This window comes from Melospiza melodia, chromosome 3 (assembly GCF_035770615.1).
Source record: "Melospiza melodia melodia isolate bMelMel2 chromosome 3, bMelMel2.pri, whole genome shotgun sequence".
Taxonomy (NCBI): domain Eukaryota; kingdom Metazoa; phylum Chordata; class Aves; order Passeriformes; family Passerellidae; genus Melospiza; species Melospiza melodia.
Genome location: NC_086196.1, coordinates 31960199 through 31982605, shown reverse-complemented (window position 1 = coordinate 31982605; position 22407 = coordinate 31960199). Strand labels below are relative to the sequence as shown.

The 22407-nt window shown below is 40.0% G+C and overlaps 1 protein-coding gene across 1 annotated transcript in view; it reads left to right on the top strand.

Annotated features, from left to right (window-relative positions):
- SAMD3 (sterile alpha motif domain containing 3) overlaps nucleotides 1-22407 on the top strand; it is a 35846-nt gene that overhangs the window by 9094 nt on the left and 4345 nt on the right. Inside the window, exons 4-6 of the mRNA XM_063153438.1 lie at nucleotides 3531-3716; nucleotides 4019-4103; nucleotides 10931-11098. Of these exons, the coding sequence (XP_063009508.1) occupies nucleotides 3531-3716; nucleotides 4019-4103; nucleotides 10931-11098 (439 nt within the window). The remainder of the gene's footprint in view (nucleotides 1-3530; nucleotides 3717-4018; nucleotides 4104-10930; nucleotides 11099-22407) is intronic.

Here is a 22407-nt window from a genome sequence, read left to right as displayed (position 1 = left end):
CTTCCTTTTGATGGAAATAGCCTTTGCAACTTTGAATGTTGTCATAAAATTGAAAGCATATTATACATGTATTAGGGAAATGGAATTTTTTTACAGCTGAAGACTTTTCCTTTCTTTCACATCTGCATGTTCCTTGTTTTCTCCTCTGTTTCTTCCTTGGATTTGTTGACATGGACTTCCAGGCTACATACCTTCAGATCAGAGTCTCTTGCTGATGTGTGATGTAGACATGTGGAAGGTTAGACTTTCATTTGTGAATAGTGGGAATCTATTGAGACTTCACCTATGTGCTGAGTTTTATGTGGATATACCAAAAAGGGAACAACCCATTGATGTCAGCAAATTTCTTCTTAACTGCCATGTCCTCTGACTAAATGGGATCTGAGCTGATGCAAGATAGAGCAATGGGTGCCTGACTCACAGACTTGAGCAGACAATAAGAAAAGCTCATGCCACACAGCACATTTGTGTGTGCTCAATTGGCCTTTAAATCACATTTTCCCCTAAATGATCAAAATAGATCTTTCTTAACAGGAAGCTTAAAACCAGCAGTCTTATTATGATTTAGTATTTGATCTTGTTTCTAAATATCTATGGCACTGTATACAGCTATCTTGATTGAGTTGTCTGTATTGATACCAAAATTATTTTTACTGACTTGTTGCAGCTAATGCAGGTGGCTCTGTGTGTCTGTGTGGTGTTGCACAGCACTGAACTTGGAGAGATGATGCTGTGTTTACTCCCCACTCTTCTCTTCAGTGTAATCTAAAACAATCATTGAATGGTCTGGGTGACACTGCAAATGTGTATCTCTTTGTCTTTTTGGCAGTAAAACAAGGTATTCCCTGGGATTAGGGATGCCAGGGGTTATATAATTCAAATAGATGGGTCTTTGAGGGCTCATTGTGAGGTTTTTTGGTGTTTGTTTTTTTGTTTGGTTGGCTGGTTTGCTGTGAGGTATTTTTCCATTTTTCTGAAGGAGACAAACGGCTCCCAAAATAATGCTGTTTTATAGCCTCATGTCTCAGTAAACACGCTGTGCATGAGCAGAGTAAGGTTACAATGGAGACAAAGAAGGAAACAGCTGTGTGAGACAGGACTGTGACTGAGCACATTAAAGTGGCAGTCTACAAAAGCTGAGTGGTAAAAGCTGTGTGAGTAGTTGTCTCCTTGCTGAGGAGGTTCCTCTTAGGATGCAGTTCCTTACTGCGGCTAAGCATAGAGAGACCAGCTTGCTTCATCTGAATTGGTATTTGTTTCACTGCATGAGAAGTCGTTTTGGGGGCTTAAACTGTGAGAAAACGAAATAAAAAGTATAATTAAGAACTTTGTCACTGTAGCTCCTTGTAACTTGCTGCAGGGTTGCTAGTACCAGAGAGAAATGGGTGCAAATAATTCAGACGTGTGACAGCAGAGAAAGAGGGACACTGAAGTTTTGCCTTAGCTAGCCATTGGATTCATTTAGCTGTAGAATCAAAAGCCTCAAGAAATGAGAGACAGGAAAAGATGTAACTTGAGATTTTGAGATTTTTATGAGTTTTTTTTTTTTTTTTTTGCAATTTCAAGATTTTGATATAATTTGATTTTGATTTCTGCCTCAGGTTAGCTAGAAGAGGTATGAGCAGAAACAGGCTACATGTATTTGTACCTAAATCTCAAAACTGTACGTGCACTGGGATTTATGTGTAGAGCCAAAATCTCTTGTGATGGTAGAGGACAGCATTACAGCTGAACTCAACTGTTCTTTTAGTTAAACAAGTTTGCATGTGAGTGTTTCTGAGGATAAAGTTTATATGGAGTTGTGTCTCTTTTCAAACAAGCTTGTATTTCATTGTGAAATATTACAGCACATGTTTAACATGACTTCCCAACAGCCATGAGTCCAGCTAAAACTAGTAAAATATTTAATCTTACACACTGTGGAGACCAGAGGAATTTTTGATTTTGTTTGGAGAACAAGGAATTATTTTTGTTAGGTAAGATAAATGAAGATAAGTGAAACTTGGAGTATTTTTGTTGCCATGGCAAATGTTGAAGGGACTGGTGGATGGGAGAGTTGCCATATTCCCTGATTATTAGCTATCCCAACTGCAAGAAAATTTTATTTTCTCATGTGACTGAATGTAGTACAGTGTCCCCAAATGGAACCTGCTATAAACCCCTCCACTTTTTGAAATTACCTTCTGGCTTCAGTGGTATTACCAACAAAAGGAATTTCAGTGCTGCTTAGATGAAAAGTACTGTAAATTTTAAACTTCTGTCCACTTTTGAGCTATATTAAATGGTAGCATGCTGAAAACATTATGTAGTAACTTGCAGCCTGTGCATCACTTCCATCAGGAAAGTTGGTGAAGGTACAGGATGCAAACTTTAAGGTTGCAGAGCTCTCACTGATGCTACATTGAACATCTGCACTTTGTTTGCATAGGAGGGATTTCCAAGTGATTTGCGAATCCAAGTTGGGTTTTATTTTCCTATTTGTATATTAATTTATCACCAAAAAAGGACATGAATATGTTGTCACTTCCTGCACAACTTTGCCTTCTTTTAAGACTGCAAAGTGCAAACAGAACTTCACTGCCCTTTGCATCTACTGTTAACCATCTGTGTCCCATGGAGTCTGGTGAGCCTGAGAAGACAGCAGTGCTGACCATTTTGTGCCTGTTTTGCATGGAGGAATGGTAGTGCTGAGTACTTCTACTGATGCTGGGAGCAGAACACTACTGAAGCTATATATTTTTTTTTCTCAGCACTGCATTGCCATTTGTGGTAGGGCTGGCATTGGTGCAGTTATACCAGGGATGTAGAGTTTTTGATAGCCCACAAGATACATTAAAAAATGCCAGTGTGGTGTGGCAGCATAAACAGGTCAGAGAGGTTGAGAGTTACAGACCAACCTGCTCAAGGAGGAATTGATGATAACTGGTTGGTTGAGACCCACTTTTCCCTGTGTTCTTTCAGAATTAGGGTTTGGGCAGCCAGTGGTGATAACCTGCCTCAAGTTCACCCCAGCTGGGGTGTGACTTCTGTAAATTGTGGTCATGGTGTTCTTGTGACTGAAGCTGCTGGGCTGTGTCTGCTCTGTTTCCATGAGCTGATGATAGCTGCCTTCATCCCTTCCTTACCTTCCCCTGTGGGAGGACAGCCTTAAATAATGTCATGTATAGTATTTTATTCAATTAAGCTGTTTGTCTTACTAGAGAGGAAACATTATAAATTAAGACAGAAAAAGGTGTTTTGCAACAGCAGCAAGCCCCCACTGACTTCTGCTTTTGCTTTCAGTTAGGAAGCACCTCCTACTGTCTCCTGGTTATAACATTCCATATTTGACATCTGCTTTTTCACTCTGTGTGTATTGATCACTGCTTTTGTAGGTATTCCTTATGCAGAAACAAAGACAGCAGGCCTTGAATTTCTATAGCAATAGTTTTCCCTTGTGTTGTGTTTTTCCATGTATTTATCTTTCCCTCCTGCCTGCATTTCCATAGAAGAAAGATGTGATGGTGATAATACAATCTTTTCTTTTACAGAAAAAACCTGAAATCATTTTTTGTGAGACACAAGATGTTGCAGTGGACAAGTTCTTATGTTTTGCCAGACTTCCCTTACGATGTCAAGTGCATATTAGCAGAAAAAAAATGCCCTGATCACAGTATGAGAATAAGAATTATTGAATTTTTACAAGCAGACATGACAAAATACTTGGAAGGATCACTGTAAGTCAACACCATTACCTTTATTTGGGGGCAGACCTGTTGTCTGCAGACATAAATTTTCAAATTAATGTAAAGATATTCTCTAATATATTTGCTTAAATAAAAGAGGCTAAGGGCCTGACATCTACCGAAACCAATAGAAAGATTTCATGCCTTTAAGCAGTGCCCTTTGTTATTTGGAGGGCAGCTGATTGCCTGAGAAATAGTCAGAAATTATTTAATCTAGATCAGAATAGACTCCAGTGTTGAATACTGTCTAGAAAACCATGTATTTCTTTTCTATCTCCATCTTGTTTGCACAGGTATCCGAACAGTCAGCAATATAACGTTGTTGTCAATGCTCTCCTCCAGGCATACCCATTCCTTGATGAAGATGGGAATGGCTTTGTGAGTATTGTGGGCTTTTCCCACATAATCAATCACAAGAAAATAATCTAGTTCAGAGGAAATCAATTTCAATTTCTTATATGCTGGCTCTATTCAGAGTACACACACTTGGCTGTGTTTTGCAAATCACATTCTTATTTGATTCTGTCAATTAAAGATTAATGCAGGTATAGCTGTACCTCAAAGCTACCATGAGATCATGCAGACCTGTCTTTCTTTCTGGGCTGATATCTGCCCAGGGATAAAATTAAATCTGATTTTTTTTCCATTTTTAGAACCTAAGAAGCCAGCTCTTTAGAAAATTGTCTGTGTGAGGATTAATATGTGACCAATGCTCTTGTAATGTATTATGATTGTTTGTGTGTTAGATATGAAACTATAACATGCAGTAATACCAGTGGTTTAAGGAATCTAGGTCTAATTAAAAAAAAATTAAAATAAATATTGGAATATCATTGGGGGAAATAGCAGAAAACAGTGGAAGGAAATGATTTAAATTTGAACTACATTTTTCTCACTTCTGATTTAGAATATCTGTCTGTGATCTTGGAGGACAGTGGTTGCCTCACTTAACATCATTGCTTTGCCATATGATACTTTTATACCATCTTGTAAAAGCTTGTGAGCCTCAGAGGGGACTCACATATATCTCACATGCCATTACTGTAGAAAGCAAAATAATTTTGGGAATAAATAAAAAAGGTTAACTATTCTAGTTCTCCACTGAGCCCAGGCACTGTTGATGGGAAGGAACTAAAGAAAATGAACACATGTCAAAGAGAAGAGAGGGAGCAAAAGGACCAGAGAGAAACAGCCTGTCCTCATTTTTAATCAGGATATGGCTCTGAATACCCCAATGGTGGTCCTTGGGAAGGGTCCTGAGTAATGCTGTGGCTTCCTCTGGCTCCCTCTATGATGAGGAGCTGGAATTATATTCCGTTTGTTCCAAAGAGAATTTTTAGTTTTAACTTTTAAAAACTGTTTTTAAACAGATTCTTAAGCTAGGTTTTCAAAGGGCTTTAATCACAGAAGGACCACAGGCTGAGGGAAACTACTTATAACCCTGTTCTTCAGTAAATAGTCATTACTTGCTGCAGGGATGGCAGAACTGGTGCTGGCAGAAGTTATGTGAGAGATTTCAGAGTGACTGGTCTTTATCTTTTGATCTTTCCCCCCCTTCACACTAGAAAGCATTCTGACAATAGCTGCAATAAGTAAACAAGGAAGCTGGAATTAGCAGTTTGCAGTATTGCTAGTCTGCCACTTTCTGATCCATCCCCTCTTCATTGCCTGTGTTGAGAAAGGAAAAACTGCTCAAAAGGTATATGCCTGCATTCTTAAATTTGGAGGAGGGTGTGAGAATGAATTAATATTTTTTGTTGGGCCTACCATTAGGCACTCTGTTCTTCCTTCTTGATCATAAGCACTATAAATACATCCTTTTTCTTGATCTGACAGTTGTGTGTTACAACAGTAACAGCTTAAAACAAACCCTACAATAGATGCATAAGTATTTATCACAAGACTTGCAGTAAAATTGAATTCATATACCTTTAAGAAGCAAATGAACAGCAAAAAAATTTTGACAAGTCTTTTTTCCTTGAAAGGCTCTTCAGCAATTAAAATAAGCAAAAATTTTATAGACTTTTCTTTTCAAACTCCTCCAGCTATTAAGGGAGTATAATTGTTGCCCTCTGTTCCTGATAATAGTATTAAAATGTAAGAGATAAAATACTGATTACTGAGAGGTTTTGAATACCTTTAAGTTGTTTATCTACAGTAATTAAACAGTTGTAGTTATTATTACAGTTTTTAAAATAGTACCTTGAAAACATTTAAGAAATTGACCATCAATAAAATTCAGAGAAAAAGGGGACTGATAGTTAAATGTAGAAAGGAAAACTAGCATGAGAGTGGTATTTCAAGCAAAAATGCTACTTACATTCTTTGTTAAGTAGCATTTATATATAAACTTCTGGGGATGCAGTTGGTATAATGTGGTTTTGGTGTCAACATTGGGAAGGGAGAAACAATCACCTCCTTTTTGTGTCTTGTAAAGCTGGAGAATGGGAGACACCAAACATGGCAATTCAGCGGGGCTGGTGGTAGTGCAGTAAAGTCGTTGGGGACCATTTAGCATACCAACAAGTCTGTTTTCAATTATTGGACTTATTTTTCCTACAACTTTGAAAAGAAATTATGACTTGTTTCATGCATTTAGAAACCAAAAGGGCTGACTGCAGTTTGGAGTACCAAGTTTTGTGTTCCCTCTGGTGTGCTGGAGCTCACTTCTGCTGTTGAGTATTATCTTTCTGCCATGTAAAATGCCCTATATCACTGTATTGTTAATGTCATTCATTTACTGCCTGCTATTTATTGCTGTGCCAGGTCTCAGTTCCTAGATTCATTTTAACTCTAAAGTTATGCTTAAAAGGAAAGCAGTTTCTCAGCCTTTGGGGTGGAGGGGCAGCCACAGCATTTGCTGGGTTCTGCAGAAGGCTGCAGTAGTTCTTAAAGAGATGTCCTGAGCGGGTCTGCCAGTGGTGGGTGTGATTTTAATTTTAACTCACAAGTCTGAAGTTTAAAGCCCTTCACCAGACATGGATGTGTGCTGGCTGCCAGAAAGGTGCAGCAGAAGCTGTTCTTGGTTTCTCCCTGGCCAGGGTGCATGCCTGTGTGGCTGGGCAGGGGCAGGCAGCTGGGCTTCCTGGGGGAGGAAAGGGAAAACTCATCCCAGGAGGGATCTTGGGATTCCAGAATTAACGTTTTCTTCGGGCCAAGCGCAGAAAATCAGAATGTAAAGAACTTGATGTTATTGATGTGCATGGATGGAGAAGCTTTGAACTGTAAATGTCAGCACTTTTATTGCAACATTTTTGCAGAAATGAAGTGAAATTAACAAGTGGGAAAAGGAAAGATTTCTGGCAAACATAGAGGAAAACATAAGAGCACCTAAATTACCACCATAATTTTCATGACAGGAAAGAAAAATTGCTTGCAAAACTTTAAATATTCCCTTTTTTTTGTGGGATTTTTTTGTGGGGATTTTTTCCAAAATACTGGAATTTTGTTTCCCAAAATACTTATTTACACCTCTAAATTATTTTAAACAAATAATTTAAACCATGTGTGTCTGTAGTCTAATATTTTCAATCTCATACTCTTGCAATGAGAGATCATTAAAAGTTTGTTGTTTCAAGATTTATTAGTAGATTATTCACAATTCTGTTTTCTCAGTTAAAAATTTCCCCCTTTAGTTTTGCAGTATGAAAAAACATGCTTCTGTGCATTCCATTTTCAAAGAGTATCCAATTCAATATAGTCAAGACAATGATTATGACCCTAAATAAATTCATTTACAAATAAAGTAATGAATAAACCACTTATGTACTATGAATTTTAAAAGAATGTTATTTATGAGGTCAGTCTAGAAGCAGGGATTAAGAATTATCTAAAATTCTAAATAATGATTTAGAAAAAAATTTCTACTAATAGTAAAACTCATTTAAGAAGTGGGGTATCTGGAATGAAATTAATTCCAAGATTAACTTTTGGTAAGCGTGCTTTAAAGTGACTACATAAGGAAATTTTCCCATGGTATTTACTTCTACTTGCAGAACAATGCTATCCTAAACTAACATATGACATTTAAAAAAAATAAAAGTCTTCATTTAATCATGGAATAGTTTATTATATTTGTGGTGTGTATTGTAACCAGTACAACATTTTTAAGTTAGACATATAGTTTATATAGAAAAAGTGAAGGTCATAAACACAGCAGTCAAAAGAAAATTGGCGTGACACTCTTTCTTGAGAACTTGCAAGATATTCTGTCCCTGCTTGTCCATTTTTCAAGGCTTAAACCCAACAATTTGGAAAGAATTATCTGCCTTATTCAATTTCATTTCAGCCAGCCTTTTGAAAATCATATGGTTCCAAGAAAACATGACATGAGGACGGGAGAGAGGAGAGGGCTCCCTGCTCCACAGCACTTGCCCTTTTGGCTGTGCTTTGCAATGAGCAGCTCCCTTGAGCTCGTGCCTGTGAAACCCAGGGTGCCACTGCTGGCATGCCCCATTTATGTAACTGCTGCACACAAAGTGATTATTTGCTAGTAAATTACTGATTTTAATCTGTGTGTAATCCTTTCCCTCCTATGTCAGATAGACACAGGCTAATCCTCCCACTCCTTTACCAGGAAGGTAAACCTTCCCAGGGTGGTGTTTGGGGGAAGCTGGGGAGAGCAGGAAAATGATTAGAAAATAAAATTGTTGGTTCAGAAATGGTAACAAAAGCATCCTTTTTAGAGCATGCATTACCCACAAGGGAAACCACATAAATGTATTTGCCTGCAGTCTCATTCTGGAAATAGGTGTGTGAGAGGGGACTTGCCTAAGTTTATGACAATCCTATTACAGAAATAGATTAAATTAAAATTCTTAATTTATTGGGGGGACTGGAGAATGAAAGTTTTCAACTTTGTGGGATATTTAAAGCCTTGTATAGGTGTCAGCATATTCTTTCATGTAAAAGAATAAGCAAAAACATCTTCTAGCCAAATAAAGATTTTCAAAAGAAAGAAGCTGTGTGAAGCTCAACTACAGGGATGCTTAAATTGTCAGCTGCTAATATATTCTGGGATGATCATGTTTTAAAATACTGTAACATCTGTTAAATGCTTCAAAGAAGCATTAAACTAAGGTTTTTGTTTGCTTTTCTTAGGAACCTTAAAATAGCAAGCTAGGCATAAATTTTGCTAAGCATATAATGATGAGGTATTTGCATCAAAATGTGTAAGGCCAGAACTATAAATGTACTTAGGGACCTTAATGGTTCAGGTGAACAAGTGGGATTTTCAAGGCCTATAGTCACCTTACTGCTTCTGAAGATGTTGCTGAGGTGTAATACTCATCCTGAGGCAGTGACTATGCCTTGTGAGAAGACTGAGTGAGCAGTTGTACTGTATTTTTAGTCATTATCTTTAGGTTAGTGCTGATGTGGCTTCTGTTCTGGCAGAACCCGAAGCCTGAAGTTTGCATACTAGAAATGCTGATGGGCATTTCTAGTATGCATTTATAGTTTGTATACTTTCTTTCCAGTTCTTGGGTGCTGAACTGTGACTGGCTGTGAAAAGATTCTTTGGTAAGGGCACCTATGAGGGTGGCAGAGAGTGTCCCCTTAGGAAGGGCACTCCTGCCCTGGTAGGCCCAGGGCTGCTCAAGAGGAGCTGAAGTAGAGACCACAGGGGTTGTAGTCTCATAGCTCTTCCATTCTAATTTTTCACCATTAATGGAGGTCTTGCTTTTAGGATTGAGGGCCTGTAGGTCAGCTAGAACCTGGGGAAGTGGGAACAGTAAGCTCAGCAGGAGAAATGCAAGGTCACACTGCCTTCACCACCATCTCTTGAGAAACCCTCTCATCTGTATCCTGTGAGTGAGAAGGGCAGGCGTGTCCAACTCATTGCAAAGAGAGATACTGTACTACTTAGTCTACTTCTACTGAATTCTGGTTTACACTAAGTTAGCCTTTCATATCGTGTGGCCTTGACTAATAAATGACACCATTTTGGTAAGAAATGTAGGGTAATCATTCTTCTGTTTATATTGTGTTTCAGCATGTCAGTGGTTCAGCATGACTCTTGGTGATGTCCAGGGGCAGGCTTGAGTATACTATTATGTGAGTGTAATATTGGAGTCAGTTTTAGAAAACAAAGTAACAGATATTTTAATTCCTCCACATCTTTTAATTTACAGTCACTTTCTGACTGATTTTTTTTCCATCTGACTCTTGAACAGTCCCCAGTAGCTGGAATATGCAAGTGCTTTTGAGGAATGACAAAACTGCAGGTCATGCCTGCAGATGTGTTGAACAGCCTTTGCTTAGAAATTGCTTCCTGGGGTGTCAATGTCATGGCTAGCTCCTGCCATGGGACATCCAGCTTTGGGCCACATGCCAATGGCCATTGGTCCTTAAGGATGCATGAGGAAGTTGCCATCCCTACAACTTTCAGCAGTGACTTTTCAATAACTGAATAAAGAAATACAAGAGGGTGACAGAAGCACTGTGGCCGTGTAAGCTCTGCCTTTGACTGCCAAGGTGTGATGAATGGTTGCATTAAACAGGACCTGCATCTGCTTGCAGTGCAGAAATGCTTTTAAGTTGCACTTTACACACCTTGAGATGTCTTAGAAATGCTAGGACCTATTTAAATGATTATCTTAATTCAGCAGTTTTGAGTTCAGTTTAAAAATACTCTTGATCCAGTATAACTGTAGACTCCCAGCAAAAGGTAGTGCCACACTGTGTCTTTCCCACTCCCATTCTGTTAGACACAATAATCATGAAACTGTGCAGCCAGTTAGATACTGCCAGAGGCAGAAATAATACACTAAACTAAAAAAACCCCAAAAACAAATCACCAAACCCCACAGCAGTTTCTGTTGTATCTGTGAGCTGATCTGCTTCACTATGTAGTTTCACAACCCAATGTCATGAATGGAGCATAAAGTAAGAGCTGAGGAAGGGACAACAGTGCAGTTTCACCGGTAGCCTAGGACAGATGTAACCCTGAGATTCAATTACTGTTGTCCTCAGCAAGCCCCAGCAGTGCCATTAGCCCAGCTGTTGGTTGCTGTAGAGCCATCTACCACAGGTGCTTTTGTTTCCTTCCATCCTGAAGCCAACACTGGTGCTGCCCTATGAGCCTTTTTCTGCTTAATTGCAAACACTTTTTTGTAGAGTTAGTTAAAAAATAACTGACCTGCTTTAGGCTGGGGCAAATTCTTGACAGATACTTGTGATGACAGCTATTTTTTCCCCCCGTGTAGTTGCTGTGGAAACGGGCCCTTAAAGATCGTTTCAAATATGTGCGGAGACCCATTGAGGATGATGAGCAAGTCCTGAGGAACAAATGCAAATTTGGCCACAGGAGGGGACAGAGCAGAAAATCTTCTTTTGCTGAAAATACTCTTGATGGTGTCCAGGGGCAGGTGGAGGTAAGATTTTTTGGTGCTTGACTGAGTTCAGCCTTTCAGCTCCTCTGTTGACAATAAGGCCACCAGCCAGTAAAGGGGACAACTGATCTCATCCCATTTAAACTCATTTTGTGTAGAGCTTGTTATGTTGCTAGACCCTTGACTTTTTTAGGTATCAACAGCAGAGCTAAACCTGATACTGGATGCCTTGCAGATTTGTTGTCATTTAGAGTTGTAAATTGGACAGAAAATACTGTCTGTTTTTTTAAATGTAGTGTTTCTATTCTGCTTTTGATTGTATACCTTCAATTAGAGTAAAAAAAAATAGAGAATTATGTCTACTAGCTGAAGCCTCTGTACAAGTAAGAATGCAAAGAGGTATGTGAGCTGGTAACAAAAATCCTACTGTCACATTTGTTATATAAAATCTGTTTGTGTAGTTGTGTGATATACATGGGCATGTTTACAAATCTGTGCATGCAGTTGCTGTGTATTCCTTTAGCTGGAGAATTCAGAGAGTTATCACTGTCCTGTAAGCAACCTAATTAATTTATACACTTGCATAAATTCATTAAGGTTCCAGGTTTGCCAATGCTGCACACACCTCTTTGCGCTGAAATTAAAACATGGTAAAATTTAAACAATTGTACAAATGTGATAAAGAAGTTATGTAAGTAGATATTCATCTTTAGCTTATCCGTGTTCATCCTGCTGTTTACCAGACCCTGTATTTAGGGAACAAGAGTGGTTTATTGGATGCATTTCTGCATATATTGCCCTTGTGATTGAAGGTGGCTGTAGTTTCCCATACAAAATGCAAATACATGTTTGCGTTGGCTTTTAGAAATTTCAGTGATTTCTGTTTATTTTCTTCGGGTTAATATGTTCAGGAATAAACACACCCCTTCTTGCCTGCTTTAGTTGAAGAGTTTGCAGCTTGTGTGAAGTGAGAAACCTGTGACTTTGGCGCAAAACAATAAACAGTCTCGCACCCAGTAAAGAAGAAATTATAAACTCCTGGTTTTGTGTGCACATCAAGAGTTAGCCATCCTTTATCTGCTAAAGCTTGGAAACGGCACACGTGGATCTTTTCTGTCTTATGAGCTCATTGAGAAGGGCTTTGGAGTGATCCTGTAGGGACTGCTTGCTAAACTTCATTTATCTGTAGAGAGGGTGTAACTGCTCTGTGCTGTGTTTCTGCAGACCAGGAATCACCGCTCTTTAACTGCATTGCTTGAAGCCAGCACTGGTCACACTTGTTTGCTTTAGAAATTAAAGACAAATATTGCATCTCCTCTAAAGGTCTAGGCCTTTTTTGCTAGCCTGAATTTTGTAAGCAAATTAAGGGTAAAACTTAAAGGTGGTGAGAGGATGCTGAATATCTCTAAACAACTTTCCTTTCTCTCTCTCTCATTTTCCCTGTATCCTGAACATATATTTATAGATAAAATGCAAATATAAATGCAAGAATCAACACTTGTGAGCCCTATTAAGGATTAAGAATGTATTCCATAATTTGAGGGAATCAAAAGTTAGTTTTGAATATGTTTCTACATTGAAAGCAGCGATGTCTAACTCTGAGATCCTAATTTATGTCACTACATATCTGCAAAATGGAACAAAATGTTTCATATTATTTTTAACAAAAGCAGTGGGGATTTTCATTCCGTACATTTAGGAACACACATAAAGGCACTTTCCTGCCAGTCCTTTGCACTGATTACTCTATGAAAAATAGAAACTGTTAAACTGTCTTAGTCTCAAAAAATGAACATTTTATCTAGAAGCCAAGACCACAGGCAAACTCAAATTATATTCAAATTACTGTTAGCCAGATCCCCTTGTCTTCATCCCTTTTCCAAGACTGGAAGAATGAATCAGCCTTGTGTGAACTAGAAGCTAACACATCAAAATTAATTGAGGTGAAAGAGGGGGGAAATTTATTCGAGGTTAAGGCGACCTGTGGAGAATAATTAGTGAAGGATCCTCAGTCCCCTTGGGCCACCACGCTCTCCTTTAGACAGGCAGAGTAGGACATTTAGGGCATTGCAGGTCAAAGCCGACTGGCAGAGCTATGCAGATGAGGGAGCACATCTGTTCCCAGCAGATGACCTACTTACCAGTCACACGGCTGACTTCTGCATCGAGCTTTATTTCTGAGCAGCCATAAGCTGTCACCCTGCCATGTATGCTTTGTGTCAGTACAGTCTTGGAGTGTTAATGGCATGAAACTGATAAAAAGATTGTTTACTGATCGGAAATGTCTCACTGTTATAGATGGCATTTATTTTATGTAAGAAGAGTAATAAAGTTATTACTACTAATAAAACCCTCAACCAATCTTTTTACTTCTTCATGTGAAAATCCAGCTGCTTGCCAGGATGATCTTCCTGTGATGTTTTGAGCTGGATGATATCTGCCCCTGGGACTGCCCAAGCTCCTTCACCTTCCAGCCAGGCATTCTTCTTCAAAAGCAGCTCAAGCACACTCGGCAGGGTATGCTCCCATGCAGGGCATTGCTGCCAGGTGCAGCATCTGGCTTTCTCCTCCAGTTTCTTTAAAACATCTGCTGATGTATTCCTCATTACAGAGCATTATATTCAAACAAGATTGAAGAGTAGCTACTTTTTTTTCTAGTGACTAGCATCACATGAAAGGTCTTGAGCAAGTGCAGGGCAGAAGGATGATGGTAAGTAAGCACCATGCTAGAGCTGTCTGTCACTAAAGGAGATTTATTTAAATGATGCTCCCTATAAATGTCCATCAGGTTGCACCACCAGGGAAAGAAGCTTGGACTGTGCCTGGCAGGCATTAATTTCAGTCTCTGTGTCTGAGGGATATTCAGAGTTTTATCAGGAAATCCTCCATAAACAACAAATTTTATGGCTATGGTGTGAGAATCCTTCTCAGTCATTTTCCACAGTCAGGCAAATATCTTGGAGCTGCAGTAATCCAGGGGAGAGTGTTTTGTAATGATAATGACCTTCATCTGCTGCAAATGGAAGGTCTTTCCATGACAAGGGGGATTACACTGTTAAAATACATAAGAAAAGCAAGCCAGTCTCCCCTCTGCAGCAAGGGGGGGATTACTGCTAAAGCAGCCATTCAGTGGCTTCTTCTGACTGGTCTCATTATTTTTTTAGCATCAAGCCCCCTTCCTCTGCCCTAAGAACTTGTTTGATTTATGGTTCTTCAGGCCGTGAGGGAAACCACCTCCTGCCAGTTGTAATAGGAAGGGCCCTAGAGTTGGGGGAGCCAGAAGAAGCATAAAGATGGACCTTCCTGGTCCTTGGCAAAGGATTGCCAGAAGGTGAAAGGTGATGGAAAAGGAAATGGGGTTAGAGCTGATGATTGCCTTGCATACCTTGAGAGCTTATGGCTCAAACACTATTTTAGTCTTCCCAGGGGCAGTGACCAAAGAGCAAATTTTCCCTTTCAGATCTTTAAGTTTGGAAATCTTGCCAGTCTCAAGCAGTGCTGTTCATGGAATGTATGACTTCACTGTCAACTCAGTTAGCTGAATACAGAAATGAAAAAGCCCCCAGATATCCTGCATGGCTTAACCTGTCAATTCAGAGAGGTGTGTGTTTCCCATAGGTCCAGTATCCTATTCTGTTCCCAGAGGCTTCTGGGATACTCTTATGATATCTCAAATGCCACTAAATAGCTGTATCTATGCAGCTGGATTAAGCTCCTTCAATCCATCCCAGACATTAAATAAGAAAATATCTCATCAAAGGGAGTACCCAAGGGTGGCTTAAGCTGCCTGAAATGTAAGGGAATATAACAGGCTAGAAGACTGCTAGTAGTTCTTGATATAAAACAAAAATGGAGAGAAAGTACAGTCCCTCTTCTAAAGCCTCTGATTTCTTACATCTTATGACAGCCTGTTTGTGAGGTCATCAGGGTTTCTCTGAAGCTGTCACACAAATAAATTTGGAGTTAGGTGTGAAAAGGAAAAATAGGCTCTGACAAGATATCAGCTAAGATAGCAGTAGATGTTTGCAGATAAATGGGAGTATTTGCCACACCCAGCAGAGCTGGGAATAACAAAATGAAAACAATTTATAAAGGGGGCACTGGCACACCATCTTCTTTCTGTGTCAATGGGACAGAAACAAGAAAAGCTTTGATGAGAACTTTGACTGGGAGAAGCAGAAGGATTCTGCAGAAACTTTAGCTCATGAAGTTGGACATCTATTGATATTCCTGTACAGCCAAAATAAGCAGGAATTTTGAAACTGGTGAACATGCAAATTCTGTGCCAGGAGGACTAAAAAGCAGAGAAGACCCCTGGCCAAGGAGGTGCACCATTTGTGCTCGCTTTGGTGGTGTCATGCAGTACAAGAAATTTACCCTGTTGTTTTTATCTGGAAACTGTCTTTTCTGATGAAAGGAGGAGTCAGGACTGAGTGAAGTCTGCCCTGAGATGGAGTCTCTTTTATCTCAGATTAGGTAAATTAGGCAAGGTAGACATTTTCTAGGGATGTGCCTTTCTTTAGTGATAACTAACATCATGTTTGTCAATGATCTTATGCCACTGCAGGAGTCAGAAACTTGAAACAAGATTTCAAGGGCTCTAGAAAGAATAGGACTTGGAAAATGATGGCTGGAGAAAAAGGGAGGAATGAGAAAAATAAGGCAACAGCAAGGGAAAAGGAGAGCTAAATGTCTGTAAAATTCTCAGAGGATGAACAGCTTGTGTACAATATGCTGAAATTCTCTTGGCTCAGTCTTATGGCACTATTGGCAGGCAGAGCATTAGGTACCATCTCTGCTGAGAATGCCATGTCCCAATGAAACAGGGGTGATAGCACCTTTCCCTCTAAGATTGATGGTCTCCAAATAAGGGGTTTGAATGTTTGCACAGCTGGAATGTGAGCATGCATATTTAAATGATCTTTCAATGGCTGTACTGAACTGTTGTAATGTGATTTTTCCACTAAAACTTTGATGTGCATACATCAAACTTTGAGCGTGTAGTGTTGCTTAGTTAATATTTTGAAATGCTTTTAAGTCAAAGCAAAAGCTTTAAACACAAATCCCCAGCATACATCTTGCACTTCACCTTCTTATTTGTGTCAGCCAGTGTCTTCATTGTTCTGTGAGTTAAATTGTCAAGCACAGGTTGTTCCTTGGCAGAGGAAAACGGATTTCTGTAATTTTGCTTGTGCAACTTACAAAATCAGAAAGCAGTTGTTGTGGTCAGAAATAGGCTGACTTACGTGACTTTGAAAGTTTTTGGTTAGCACTGGCACATAAATCTAGTTCCAAAGTTGCCTGCCTGGCTCAAAAAGGCAATTATGTGTAATTAAAGCAAAGCCTGCCTTAATTAAGCATCTCATTGGAGTACAAGTCAGTGTGGATCCTGCTGATGGTTACACACTCATTTTGCTTGGAAGCAGGCTGTCCATGCTGTTTCACATGTCTTTGTGCGCTGTGTTTGGATGTGAGGGGTGAGGCATGGTTTTGATGTCTTCTCAGTTCTCTCTCACCATCCAGGATGAGAAGATGGGCCTTGAGCAGTGCCCAGTTTACAGCCTGCCTTTTTAGATTCATACTTGTTCCAGATCGGTCTCCAGTGTTTGGGGTTTTTTTTGAGCAGACCTTCACTTTCTCTCATTGCCTGTTTTGATCACTCCTCCTGATATAAAACAGCTCAGTGTTCATCATAGTAAATGTCATTCCAATGACCCTGATTGTCACCACAGAAAAAAGGGCTGTCCCTTACAACAGTGGTAGCAAAAAAACTGGTCTACACACTGTGCTTTTATCATGCCTTGTGTCTGTATGAGGTCCAGAATTGCAAGACCCACTTTTCAGTATTCAAATATCAAGACACAGAGATTATGCTCGTTTAAGTAACTGTGAAAGTTGCTTCTCACCCTGAAGAAGTTATAAAAGCCAATTAATGGAAAAGATTATTCCAAACAAGAGTCCTAACTATCATCAGGCTTTCTTGTGTAAATACCTTGAGTGTTGATGCTAACTAATGCAGGTAGACCCAGCAACCAAGAAGTGCTGGCAACATCAATGCTCTTAGCAATACCATGACTTGGAATATGCATTGGCATCTGGCAAGGAAAATTTGAAATGTGTTTTTCAAAGGAAATATTATTAGCAGCTGCTGGAAGCTGACAAGAGCAATAATAATGAAAGACAGAGGCTGTACCAACCCATCAGCATCCCAGTCCTAGTGTATGGTTTTAAAGGACTTCCCATTCAGTGCTGATCCCACTGAACCTGCCTGCACAGCACTGCTGTTCCAGGAGATGAGTCTCATTACCATCACATGTTTTCTACATTGCTTTCTAGCGAGCAGATTAGTCTCCATCCAAAGGAGTTGCCTCAAAGAAACATTTCCAGAGCATCCCAGGTGAGGAACCTGGATTACTGGTTAGCAGTGAGCAGACTGACAGCATGCAGTAATGTCCTCATATACACCTCTTTAATTCCACTGCTCCTGTCTGAATTAACTCTCTCAAACTGAGGAGCCAGTAGGTCCTGTTGGCATTCATCAAAAAGAGATCTCTATCTTTGTCCTTAGCAACAATGAGGCTGCATTTACCATACAGGAACTGGTCTAAACCCATATAAAGAGCAAAGAGTTGTCTGCTGTCCACACCAGAGGCACTTTCATCACTCTTTGATTAGGCAGTCATGTTTTGTGTTAACATTCATGTCCTTTACAATTTATGATGCTGGCTTTCAATAGTAACTGAGAGCTTAGACCTTGGAGATCACATCATGCAGAAGAATTTCTCCCTCCCTCCTCACAAACTGCAGTTTCACTGCCTTGGCTGTGACACTGTTTCATAAAGGCGCCCTGCTAGCGGGGGCTTTTTTCAAGAAGGTGCTAATTCAAGCTTGTATCTTGGGAAGTACCAAGATCCATCAGAAGGGCATTTAGGAATCAGGCCTTTATTTAGAAATCTGCCTCTAATCAAGTGACTCCTCCATCAGGAGATGGGAGGAATTTGGAATTTGGAGTCTAGTAGTTTTTTGTTGGTATGTTTTCTTGTTTTAATGTGAGCATCTTAACACAGTCTGCTTGTACATGGTTCCAAGTAGAGCTGTGAATAGAAGGTGGGGAGTCACAGTCAAAAGGCATCTGGAGTGTAGGCAAAGAGCCGTACAACCTGTGTGCCTCCCAGACTTAGAGTCTCCAGTCACAGATACCTGAGATGCCAAAAAGTCAAGAGTGTTTGTGGGCATGGGCAACAAGGGATGAGTTCCCTGCTGCAGTCACCTTTGAGAGTGAATCCAGCAGAGTGAGTAGGAGCCTTGGCAGGACCATCCTGCAAGCTAGGGCTAGGTTACTCTGACAGGTACTGGGTATCCTCTACATTAACTTCCTTTCCACATCCTTTTGCCTTTTTCTCTGTTCGGCTGCACTTCTCATAAGCTTGTGATTATAAGGCAGCTTCTTATTTAAAGACTGAGAAATAAATTTTTGTTTGTTCCAGAAATATTTATTTTTAATCAATTTTTTTTGTTTAAAAAGAAAGGAAACCCTTTACCTTATAGACTAAGCATGTGCATTGCTAAACAAGACAAAAATAATTAAATATCACCAATTAACATTCTTATTGTTGCAACTGAGATGGATGTTACTGGTGACACAACTGAAAATCTGGCCAGAGGGGTCTGGTGACCTCAAGAAGAAAGATTCCTTATTTAATGAGGCTATTTTTTAGTTCTGTGTGGTATACATGCTGAACTGTTAGCTGTGGCTTCTTCAGGCATTGAGACGAGATTCCAGCTTGGTCTAGATAGGATTGGTTTTGCACATTATTAAAATAACTGAGCTTTAACCTTATGGTCAAATTTTACTGGAATATTGCTGTGCTGTAGCTGGCTTTCTCACTGTGATGGTTGAAGTGGAGAGGATCTAGAGTCCTCCCTGAATAAAGAATTGGTGGGCTGATAAGCCAGTTCAGCAACCAGCTTCCCAAACGCAGATTCCTCCTGCAATGTTAAAGTTAACTATAAAATATTTTAAATGATATTTGGAATCATTCTCCAATCAAATGGGTGTCCCACTGAGATAACTTATTTCCACCAAAAGAAAGCACCTCTCCCCTTTCCACTTGCCTTAAAAGCCAACTTATTCACAGTCAAAGAAGTTGAAAAGATTACGATAGTGATTGCTTTAAGCAGGATGAACACTGCAAGGCAACCAATTCTAACACTGACTTCTCCCAGGTAATAGATGATTTACACTACAAAGTTTAGGCTTCCATTGCTATTTTTCCCCCCTAATAAATAGCTACGACAGCAATTCTTCCTTATACTGCTGCCATATTTCTATTGGTGGCTTGCCATTGCCACTGATGAAAATGTCAAATGGTCTCTTTTAGCTAATTAATAATATCCATCAGCTAAACTAGCTCTCAGGGACAGAGCTGACCACAGGGAAAGTCCATCAAATCAAGCAGTGTTTGCCTTGACAAGGGGGCTGGAGAGAAGCTGGTGTAAAGGTCACGACTTCTTCTCGTGTTTGTTTCTAAGCAACCGAGTCAGTCAGTCTGTGGTTGCAGCACACTGGGTTGAGTTGTTTTGCTTTCTTGTCTCTGCAAGTAAGACACTGAAGGTGACAGGCCCTCAGGGAATGAGCCACCATGTTCCACATCAGCTGGTTGAAGAAGTTCCTGCTTTATGGGCAGGAGGCCTGAAAGCAGACCCACAGGAGAAACCAGTGGTGAAAGGGCTGTTTGGAGTCAGAGGCTTCAAGCTAGCTCTTGCACAGCATAAAAACATAAATGTAATTTTAAAAGCCCTAACAACTGCCCAAGTTTGTGTGTGTGGGATCTCAGCACCTCAGGACTGAGGTGCAAAGACCGAGACCACCCTTGGGGGGCTCGGGAGTCCTGGAATGTTGCCAGAAGTGTCTGGTGGCAGGACTTTGATCCTACACAGGAGATGACACCTGTATGAGGACTGGGAGGATTTTACTGGGGTGAATGGTGAAGGGATAAGTTAATTAAGGTGTAGAACACAGGGTTTAGGATTTCTGTACAGGGGGGTCTAGAGAAGTAAGATGGAGGAATTGGGGCGTGTCCTGTCCTTCTTCTTCTTCTTCTTGGCCTCCATCTTCTGTGGTGATGGTGGCACTTTGGGATTGGTCTTTACTAGAAGTGCACCGGTTAATAAGAGTAGAAGGTATTGGAGAAAAATTGTAAATATTGTACACGTAACTTTGGGTATAAAGATAAGTGACCGCCTCAGGGGCTGGGGGAGTGTGCCCATGGCTGACTTGCTGTGCAGACCTCTGTCGGGCTGAAAGAAAATCTTTTAGATAAACAATTAATAAACACCGAGACCGAAACAAGATCAGAAGTCTCTCCTCGTCCTTTGAAGCGCCGGGCTGCCCAAGGCCACTCTGGGCCTTTCCAGGTCTTTGAAACAGCCGAGAAACCGAGCAAGTGGCATCCCTGAATCTCCGGACATAAAACAGCCCGGAGAAACAGAAAACCGACGAGCATAAATCAACTATAAATCAACCAGACCTAAATCAAGAATAAATCAACCTAAATCAGCAAAAAGCAACAAAGAAATCTACATGTGTGTGTGAGAAAATGTGGGTATCTTGAGACTGACAAGAATGGGTCATCCCTTGGTTCTGTGCACTGGTCACAGTGAAACAAGGGGACAGCCTGTCCAGCTTAGGGCAAGTTGGCAGGTTAAGGAATAGCTGAATGACCCAGCTGTGAATATGTGAATACTAGGATGGTATTCATACTAGTAACCAATATAAATTTCATACCAGAAACCATCAAAGGCCGATGCAGGAAGCTTGCAGGGATGACATACCAGCAGCAAAACAAAACTCTGATGACTCTGAGTGATCTGATGGACATTTACACAGAATTCTTTTTTGTGGCTTTCTACCTTTTCTACATGGGTTATAGAGGCTTTCTCACCCAGGGTGAGAAGCAAGAAGCCTGATGCTGCTGAGGGACAGGAGTGCTCAAGGTGCATTCCCTAGGTCCAGGGTGGCTGGCAGAATATAAAGCCATACCAGAAAAATGAGATAGATTTGCAAGCATTCTCAGTAGGTGAGTTCAAATGATCACATTACTGGGACCATTTTCCATAGGCATTCTTCAGGGCATCTGTCTCAAGACATGCATGTCACTAAAGAGGACAGAATAATTCACTAAAATGAGCAGTAACACATTTTCAGGATCAAGAACTTGCACAAAATTTTCAGTGGTGTCCAAGGATAAAACAGGTAATCTTTTAATTGGGATGTACATTTTTTCTCATATTAGATAATTGGAGGTAACTAATTTCATGCCAGTTTCTAGAGTTTCAAGAGAGAGCTAGAGAACATATGGACCAAGAAACCATCTGTTTTCACTGGCCAAACTGGCCAGAACTCTAATGCAGACCCAAGAGATTAACACGTTAGGAAGGAATCAACAAAATTTTGGTAAACAGACCTAATTCTTCACAAATTCATTAGTTCTTTGAAGTATTCAACAGCCCTGAGGACACAGGCAATCCAGCTGATATAGTTTACTTTAAATTCAGAAGAGATTTTAGCACATGCCTTTGAAAGGCTCTTAGAGGATATAATCTGAGGGGATAAACAGGAAGGTCCTTGAATGGATAAAGAGTTGTAAGATAGAACAAACAAGGCTCTGCAGAAATGGTTGGGATTTGCAGTGGAAAAGATTATGAAAGCTTAGTTTAAGCAGTTCAATATATTTCTAAATAACATGAGAAAAGTAGACTAGTTGGCAGATTACCTTTTGTGATGCTACCAAGGATACTAAAGGCAAAGACTGAAGAATTGCATATGCACCCCTTTCCAGGGTGGGGAAACCCAGCAGATAAAATTCAGTTCTGATAGATGGAAAATAAGGGACAAGGAGAAAACCCAGTCCTAACAACACTGATAGTGGTGGGCTCTTAGCTTATTAGTACCATTCACAAATGCTATTTTTGTACTAGGCTAAAGAATATCTGGCACAATGCTAAGCAGCAGTCAAAACAGAAAAAGAAAACAACAACAAAAAGAACTTTATTACACAGAATTATTTAAGAAAGGAACGAAAGGCAATGCATTATTCCACTGTATGCCCCTGTGGTGCCCCAGTATATCCCAAGAAGTACTTTTAAGTTATATTGCACCTATTTCATAAAAACTACAGTGAAATTAGAAAACTTGCAAATACAGTAACAAGGATTATTGAAAGTATGGACAAGCTTTCATATGTGGAATAATTAAATAGCTTAGGACGGTCTCGGCTGGAAAAGGGATGGCTGAGGACAGAATATGATATGTCTGTAAAACTATAGTGGCATGGAGATGGTGAATAGGT